This window comes from Scardinius erythrophthalmus, assembly GCF_964197995.2.
Source record: "Scardinius erythrophthalmus genome assembly, chromosome: 21".
Taxonomy (NCBI): Eukaryota; Metazoa; Chordata; class Actinopteri; order Cypriniformes; family Leuciscidae; genus Scardinius; species Scardinius erythrophthalmus.
The window spans coordinates 26,213,608-26,222,741 of NC_138241.1; the positions used below are offsets into that span (position 1 = coordinate 26,213,608).

Here is a 9,134-nt window from a genome sequence, read left to right on the forward strand (position 1 = left end):
AATTAACCACAATAATTTAATAACTTAAAATTTAACAATTAATATTGTATTCAAGGTTCAGTATGGAAATGCCACAGTAGATGACAAAGGTAAAACATAAGGAGCAAGCCGGCACAGGCAGAATCATTTACAAAGAACATATATTTTTCTTGCTCTAATTGCTGGGGCTGGGGAGTTTTAGAAAATCTTCAGACATTAGTCATGTTTTTCTAAACAATTTTACAGTATACAATTAATCACCCTCAGACAATGGAAAAATAAAGCAGCCTATTACAAGGGGGATTCAGACGATTGAATTTCCGTGGCTGGAATAATCTGCCAATTGGGGTCTAAGGAGGAGACGAGAATCAGACAGATCACATTAATGGCAGATGTGCACCAGTCATCTAACTTAACCAATCATAGCCTAAGGCCAATGAATCTGCCCCTGTTTATTTCATTCGCAAATGCTGCATGTGCAACAGAAATTGTGTGATTTTATTCAGTCCATTTCCATCTGTCCAAAATGCATATTAAAGCATTCCTTTACAAATAAGCAGCCTATTTTTAGGATTAATATGTATCCAATTCAGTCTGTACGCAACCCTTTTATTTTCAAACATGGATATTAAAAAGCATTCTACTGTTCTCTGTTTGGCTGTATTGTTGCAAAAGGACCACTAGATGCCAGTGTTGTCAGCATTTAAAGTAATTATATGTGAATACATACTGAAAAACAGAATCACATAATCTGTGCTTGAGATGAAGACAGGTATCTATAGAAAAAGAACATTTCTACTTTAGAAAGAGCTAGTATAGTTCAACACATTGGATTTATTCAAGCTTTTCTAACAGTACAAATAAGCAAGATCAAAACTACAGATCACATCATCTAAAATTGTATTCAAACTGTATATGAAGTCTGTGTCCAACAAAATTAAATCATTCCCAGGCAAAACAAAACAGTCACTATAAAAAAGACAATCAAAATGACAGATATAAGCCTACGAAATAGGGTTTTTTAAACATACGTTGAAGTCTGACTGAAGTCCCCAGCATCAACACAAAATGCCCTTCTGTGCTAACTTCTGCAAAGAAAAAAAAAGAGACTACATTTTTCAGATTAAAGCGCTTAAAATACTTCCTTGGTGCCTTAGCTTTGGGTATATAAGGATATTGCATTAGCAGCATCAATGAGAAAGACCATTTTTACTATCATTGTGTTTGGAAAGTACATAGTTACCAGTTGCAGGGATTGAATCTCAGAACTGAGGGTCTCTCGCAGAAGCTCAAGCTCTTCTTCTTTATATAACTCCAGCTCTTTCTTGAGTCTAAATGGCACACACAGACACATTCATGCAGGAAGAGCAGATCATGATGCCCAAAGCGAAATAATACAATCTTAAAATGACACTAGCTATTTTAATGTCTTTGTAATCTTCAAATCTTTCATTTAATTTAAAAATTAGTTTAATTTAATGTAAATCTTTAATCTTGTTCAATCCTACAAGCAAGTTAATACTTTATACTGTATTGAGAGGGATAAAAGAACAGAAAAAAATGCTCTTGAATGCACCTAGTGATAGATGTGAAATTGTGTTTTCTACACCGATATTTCAAAACAGCTGCTGCTGAAACTGCAGAACCATGAAAAAAAACTTAGTTGTGAATTAAAGGGGTGGTTGATTATGATTTCACTTTTCTAACTTTAGTTAGTGTGTAATGTTGCTGTTTGAGCATAAACAACATCTGCAAAGTTACAACACTCAAAGTTCAAAGCAAAGGAAGATATTTGCTTTTAAAAAAATAAAATAAAAATTAAGGACTACAACAAACGGATGGTAGGGACTACACGGCATTCCTCCCAGGTTAGTGCCATCACCAACCCTAAAATTTACATAAACCCCACCCCCAAGAACACGGTCCATGTTGAAAAGAGGAAGAGTTGTTGTAGTTGAGCACATTTGTAGTCTGCTCAAACTGTAGCATTCGTCTTTTCAATGCAATACAGTACCTAACACAAATTCAATAGCAAGTCACTCTGTAGGCATCTTACAACAGTTCCCACATGAGCGATTTTATAGATTATAATGACAGAATATGCTAATCAATGACTTAGATAGTTAACTCCACATCAGTAACATAAATTCATTTACTTAGTCAGTAGAATGTCTGTTGGAGGAGCATCAAAATAAAGTGTTAGCAAATGTTAAGCATACACTCTACTAATCCTCTAATGACAGTTAGTTGACATGTAGCTGCAAAGTTACTTCTAATTAGTAGAATGCCATGTCATGTCATACAAATGCTTGCCTTGAATAAGCACCTATCCACTGACTTGAGAGAATATAATCGCATGAATGACATGAATGGTATGCAACCCCTTAATCTAGTCACATTTGTAATATATTAGTTACTTGGACTATCATTTTATGTAGGGAGGTTTTCATGAAAACGTTTTTTTTTTTTTTTTTTTGGGATAGAAGGGATGACTTCAAAAGGAGTAGAGGAGCTAAATAACAATTAGACATTCAACCTGAATTATCATAGTGACACAAATTGCTTTCCCTTATTGATGACATCATACCCTTGGGCGACAGGCACAGCAGATTCCACCATAGTCGCTGCATAATGTGGGGACGAAGGCATCAAGATAGGGGTGTGATCCTTGGGTAAGGCCATGTTTGTTTTGGTGATTTCAAATATCAACAGCGTTTACAAGTCATCGCTTACAGCACCTTTAAGGGCACAGAATTTCCACACTGTATGTGAACACAACAGCCTTGGAAATCCAAAAATCCTGTCTGTATAGTATAAATCACGTACTAATTAGAACTGAATATGGTTGATTTTCATATAAAGACATTATTACATTACTACTTAAGACTAAATGTTGCTTTGGAAAAAGAAGTAATTTTTTTGTTCCAGCTGAATGGGTTTTCAGGATGTAACCAGTTAAGGCAAATCAACATAAACAAATTTTAATGCACACTTTTCAAAGAGATTTAAGGATTTACGAACACAGTTTAGAACAATCGGTAAACAAATGCATTATATGAACAAGAAAATTTGATTATAATGGTTTGGTGTAACTTGCATCCCAAAACATTATAATGAGGAATGTGAATAAGTTCACTAAATACTACTGGAAACCAACTGGTTTAAAAAAGTCTTGAATTAACCCAAAGTGTCTGATAAAACACATGAAACCTGAAACATCTTTACATGTGCAAAATAACTCACTTCAACCCTGCCATGTAGTAAAGTTTGGAATGCTAATGGAGTCTTTCTCATAACTTCCACTTAAATAGACACTGTTAATTTCAACTGACGTGTTCAATGTCGGATGATCAATACAAGGGAAAAACTGCCCTCTGCACGATGGGGGCATGTGTTTAAGAGTGATTCATGACTACATAGGAGAGGAATGAACATATCCTGAGCTTAGCAGCGCTGTCCCAAAAGCCTCGTCCTCAGCACATCCTGAGGGCTTATACAGTCTTTCCTATTAACGAGGAAGATTTGCTCCACACTACCCCCACATATGATTTACACACCCCAGTGGAGGAGCTTTCTTCCTGAGACAGGACAGCTATCGATCCCCTTTCCATCATCACTTCCTAGTGGGGCGTTGATCTGAAGGGGTTGTGTTTATCTAACTCTGGACCGGACATAGTAAGCAACATATCAAAGACCTAATTAATAGGATGGATCTAATGCTGCATTATTTACACATGGTGAAGTGACAGGAGGAGGACGATGTTAAAGATGGATGAAGGGAAATTCAGCATTCTTTGCTCACGCTCCTCATGGATCATGTTTCTCTGGGTAGATGAAGACACACTAACATTACGATAGGTCTTAACTTTCTTACCTGATACAGGTGCTGTCCGTCAAAGGTTTCTGACGGACTGTGAGCCTCTCTGTCTTCAATATCTCAGTCAAAACCACTGCTTCCTTCAGATCTCTCTCTATATCTGCAGAAGAACAGAAAACTAGGGGGTGAGGCCTTTTTGACACATGGATACTTTTTAAACTATGTCAGAGAAAGTACAAAAGTGAGCAGAGCCTTGTTTCACCTGTAAGCTGTGATTTTATATCCTGGAGCTCAGCATCTAGTGATCTCTTCTCTGCCTCCATGGAACTCAGCAAAGTGTTATTTTGCTTCAGCAAGTCAATCTCTGAGGAACAGCAAAAGTGATAACTCAAGTAACCTGCTGGCAAGCAATCAGACTACAACAGAGACCTTTCAAAAACAATAACTTCTTCAATGATACTTTGTGTATCTTTGTATCTATTAGTGTACTTCATGCCTACAGCATGTCGACAAAAGCTTGAGAGTCATTCAGCGCTCATTAACACTAATTTTGGCTCAAATAGTTTGCTAAATCTTGTGTGGTGAATGATTTGATGGTTAGTGAATTAACAGTGTAAAGCATATTTTCAGAACTTAAAGTTAAAATACAAAATAAAAAATGTTTAGTTAATGAAAACCTTTATATGATTCTTAATAGCCATTTTGACTAAAACAATGTCAAGTTTGACTTTATAAAAAAAAAAAAAAAAAAAAAATCAAATGCTCAAGAAAATAAAAAGCACAGACCAATAAAATTTGCTTCAGAGACCATGGACTCTTTGGCATGAGGTACACTACAGTTCAAAAGATTGGGGTCAGCAAGATTTTTTTGGAAATTTGAAAGAAATGAATACTTTAATTCAGCAAGGACACATTAAATCGATTATAAGTGCACTAAAAACATTTATAATTAATGTTACAAAAGATTTATTTCAAACGAATACTATTCTTTTAAAGTGCTTCTATTATGGATTTTTGAAAATGACCTTTCATTGCGCGACCCGCAAAAAAAAAAAAAAAAAACGGATTTGCATGATTTACGAGAGCATAATTTTCAGGTCGGAAAAGCCGGATTTTCGGATTTATCCGGAAGAATCACACTCCTGATTAGCATATTGCCCGCTCACTTATTGCGCTTGAGAAACCAGGGAAAACTTGAACCCCCTCAAACACTGCAGCTGATTCCTGTGGATACTGGATAGCATCATGACGAGAAGATGCTGTGCTCTACAATGTGAAGGTAAAGCCAGTTTTTTTCCACTGCCCAAGGATGAGCATGTGAAGAATAAATGGTTAAAGGTTATCTTTACAACGATACCACAGCAGTCTAACCCGAACCTTGTGTTGTTTTCCTGTCATTTTACTGATGACTGCTTCTTCAACCTAAATGCGTTCAACGGTGGATTTGCTAGCTAGTTGTTATTGAAGGATGGGTCATTACATGTACTAAGTGTCAAAAGCACAACTATTGCAGAAACAATACACAACCTGTCGTACTTCCTTGTAGCAAAGATTTTCAGCCTCGCTTGGCATTTTGATACAGTTCCCACATGTGAACCTAAATAAATTCGGCAATTAATTTGTCTGTGACGCGTTACACTGAACTAACAAATGGCGACAGACAGCAAGATTAATCAGATTACAGCACGTCACTTATCAGACATCCTTACTCCGATACTGCATGTTTCATCGGCCTTAAGTGTTATAAACTACATTGACACCTACCATTGAGAAAGGGGTCCTGCTCCAGTCATGTTTGCGATTAACTTTTTTAGTTCATCAGCAACTCGTTTCCTTGTCGGACTCTGGTTTGAATTGTTAAGGCAAAATTGATGCCATGTCTGTTCTTACACTGTATAAAATTTTCAACACTTGACAAGCCGTAATCCAGTAATGGTGATGGGCGTTCACAACTGACTGGGTCATCTGACCAATCACTGCAGATTAGCATCATGTAAAGGGGGGGTTTGGAAAAATTAATCGTTGAGCAAATCTTTGGGAGTTGTTGAGCAAATAAGGTAAAAATAAATGCATATTATAAGACAATGGAAGTGTTTTTTTGTCCTTGCATGCATGTAAACCTGTTGTTGGGGACTCCCAAAACAAAAATAGGAACCTTTCAAATGCCATAATATGGGCACTTTAAACTTCCTATTCATCAAAGATTCCTAAATCTTTTTATCATTAATTCTGCAAAAATATTAAGCAGCACTTTTGCAACACTGATAATAAGAAATGTTTCTTGAACACCAAATAAACATTTGGACCCTTTTCACATTTCCAGGGTTCTCAGTAACCGAAGCCATTATAGTTGGGTAAACGTCTATGGTGGTAAATGGGAGATGACAGGAAATATAATTTATCTATTTGCATTTGCTCTAAAAGCAAAAGCAAAAGCAAAAAAATCTGCATTAGTGTGTCCATGACTTTCCAAAAGAGGGAAAAATATAGATTTATTACAACATTCAGAAGAGAGAAAGATGTCAAATTTGCCATCACTCCCTCAGCCGTTGTATTAGAAACACCCTTGCAGGAGCGTTAATTTGTATTTTGTCATTTTTATAATTTACTGCCAAGATAATATAACACAAAGTATAGCTTTATAAATGTGTATTATTTATTTTTTAACTGAAAATATTCAAAACTTTACTAGATTTGCAATGTTGACAACTGTGGAAATGCATCATCATTGTCCGTGAAAAGGGATAGAATGATGAACTGGAGTAATGTCTGCTTAATGTTTGCCAGCACAGTAATAAATTACATTTTAAACTATATAAAAAAACACAACTTTTTTTCAATTGTTTAAATTATAACATTTCACAATAACACAGTTTTTACTGTATTTTTTATCAAATGAGAGACTTTCAAAAACATTAAAATCTTACTGAGCCGACCATTATTGGATTAATTAAGATCGGATTGGATTTATGTACAGTAGTTTGTAATGCATTGATGAGCAGTGAATGAAATACTTTTGTCTGATTTTCAACAATAAAACACTTACCTCTGTGTAGAGTTTCAGTTTCCAACTCCAGACTCTGGATCTTAGAGCGGGTTTGGGTGTGAAAAACAGCATTTCTGTTGCTGATTAGGTTGAATTTATTGTTGAAAGTTATCATCTCCTTCAGGAATTTCTCTCTTTCTTCACAAAATTCTCTTTTCAGTCTGTCCTGAATTTTAAAACAATGGAAAGACTATTATGCAGATTACAAAAAGAGTACAAAAGCACTTTTAACACTTCAGCATGTACATTGTATTAGATGACGGATAATGCATGGCTCTGAAATCGTCAATGGCCAATGACGTCTTTCTTTATCAGTCCACATGATGGTTACAAGCTTCATATAGTAATACTATTGTTTCAGGCTTAACTTTGTTGTGTTTTAATGGGGTGTGTGATGAAGAGAAAATAGCCTTTCCAAAAAGACGGAATAGAAATATTCTTCAATGTGAAAGTATGTACCAGGGTTTCTTTGAGGTCTCTCTGCAGTTCCAGGAGTTCCTCTTTCTTCCTTGCCAGTTGATCTCGTCGCTTTGTCATCAAAACAAGCTGCAGTTTGTTTTCAGACAGGAGCTGAGCCTATGGTCACAAATTAATCATGAATTTGACCAGTGTCTTATTCAGATGGTCCCGAAAAGTGTCCCTCAAATGAACTTTGTATTCACAACAGTGAAGTTTTATAACTGGCAGCACAAAGACATTGCAGCAGCACAGAATGTTGCTCATCTGACGGATCAGTGGCTTCAATGCTGTTTGTTAAGGTAAGCTTATGTCATTGTAGTTGTAGGTCATTCTGTAATTGACATAGCATTGCCTTTTGAATTCAAGTCCCTGCTTCTCTCCTTTTACCAGCTCAGTCAACTGTGAAAGACATCAAGGATACTTCAGGTAATTACTCTACCTGGCTTCAAAGAATGCAAGCAAATTATGCTTCGTAATTATACGGCACACGTTGGTCTGACCAAACATAATATTACGCAGAAAATTAGACACGTCTTTCATGACATTCACTACCTCAGGTGGATCACTGAGGTCATTCAAGGAGTCAATATTTTAAATGTTCTAAACTTTCCACAATGCAGAACGGATGAATTTAAAAAACGGTGAAGATTTTAAATATAAATTTTAAAATGTAAAAAGTGAATGGGTGAAATCTGAAGTAATCTGCATTCAGAATCCTATTGATTCTGTATTGACCTCAATATTCATGAAAAGAGTGACCTCTTTAATCAAATGATTCAATTGCTCATTGACTTACTATGTCTGACATTGATTTCAAACAAACGGTGTGCCACATGTTTGCAAGGATAATTGTATTTTTAAAGGTTTTTCAACAATAATACTAATGTAATCTGAAAGAAACAAGATTGATTTTGCAGTGCTGCTTTGAATTGATCCACTCCATTTTAATGTATCCTGTCCATTAGATGAAGTGTTTTAATCATGAAACAGAATGTCTTTTCACAGCGCCAAAGGATATTAATACTGCATATCAGCTTTCTGCACAGATAAACTTTAAAGTGAGTGACAGTGGATATTCTCTGCTGTCTGGCAATATTTATATCAGATGTAATTTAGGCCTATATATTCAGATAAGTTAACACTTTAAGAAAAAAATTACATGGGAAATGTATCTTTTCTAATCTTCCATTGTGTGTGTGTGTGTGTGTGTGTGTGTGTGTGTGTGTGTGTGTGTGTGTGTGTGTGTGTGTTTTAAACACTGGGTAATAATTGTCCAAACCTTAGCGTCCAGTTCGTGATGTGCTTTCTCCAGTTTTTCACATGAGGAGTTTATTTTGTCCTGTACACTCTTGATGGCAGCTTTAACTGAATGAGCAAAGAACCGAACATTATTAACCTTTTCTTACTCTACGAACGTATTTTTTACAAAATACTTTAATATTCAATGTAAAATAACTTTAAAATATTGTTGTTTGAATTTTATTTGTTCAAAAACACTCGCGAGCTCATCTCGATAAATTAACTTAACCGTTAACCTGCCCATGTAAGTTACCAGCGTTAACTTACCTTCATGAAGCTGCTTGATATTTTCCGACACCTGCTGCTCTGTCAATAAAATTTGCTCGAAAAGAGATTCTAGGCTCATTTTTTAATCATTAAATACCAAATATCAAAATGAAGGAAACTGGCTAACTTAGCTTAGTAGCAGTCAAACGACGAGGACAGCTTGGTTGATAATATTTGTTTCGGGGGAAAAGGCGTTTCGTATTCACGCGATGTGAGCATGCGCAATCCTGCCACAAGTTACTGCGCATTCGCAAATGCACGCGCGCC

At 35.9% G+C, this 9,134-nt stretch overlaps 2 protein-coding genes across 6 annotated transcripts in view; one reads left to right on the forward strand and one right to left on the reverse strand.

The window, feature by feature from the left end:
• The window catches only part of LOC308681836 (uncharacterized protein), a 6,819-nt gene extending 6,108 nt beyond the window's left edge, over positions 1-711 (forward strand). Inside the window, exon 6 of the mRNA XM_081351011.1 lies at positions 1-711. This exon is cut by the window's left edge and continues 401 nt beyond it. The gene's annotated coding sequence lies outside the window, so the exon portion shown is untranslated.
• Positions 1-9,134, reverse strand: part of LOC308681834 (coiled-coil domain-containing protein 172-like) — a 27,662-nt gene extending 18,528 nt beyond the window's left edge. The window contains exons 1-9 of one of the 5 annotated variants that reach the window (XM_081351006.1): positions 8,868-9,134; positions 8,581-8,666; positions 7,302-7,418; positions 6,843-7,008; positions 4,059-4,160; positions 3,854-3,956; positions 1,223-1,310; positions 1,011-1,067; positions 5-329 (exon numbers count right to left, since the gene is read on the reverse strand). In XM_081351006.1, coding sequence (XP_081207132.1) covers positions 1,038-1,067; positions 1,223-1,310; positions 3,854-3,956; positions 4,059-4,160; positions 6,843-7,008; positions 7,302-7,418; positions 8,581-8,666; positions 8,868-8,946 — 771 coding nt within the window. In that variant the 5' untranslated portion in view covers positions 8,947-9,134 and the 3' untranslated portion in view covers positions 5-329; positions 1,011-1,037. Of the gene's footprint in view, positions 1-4; positions 756-794; positions 1,089-1,222; positions 1,311-3,853; positions 3,957-4,058; positions 4,161-6,842; positions 7,009-7,301; positions 7,419-8,580; positions 8,667-8,867 lie in introns of those variants that run through there. The other 4 variants (XM_081351005.1, XM_081351004.1, XM_081351003.1 and 1 more) reach the window with 4 other exon arrangements.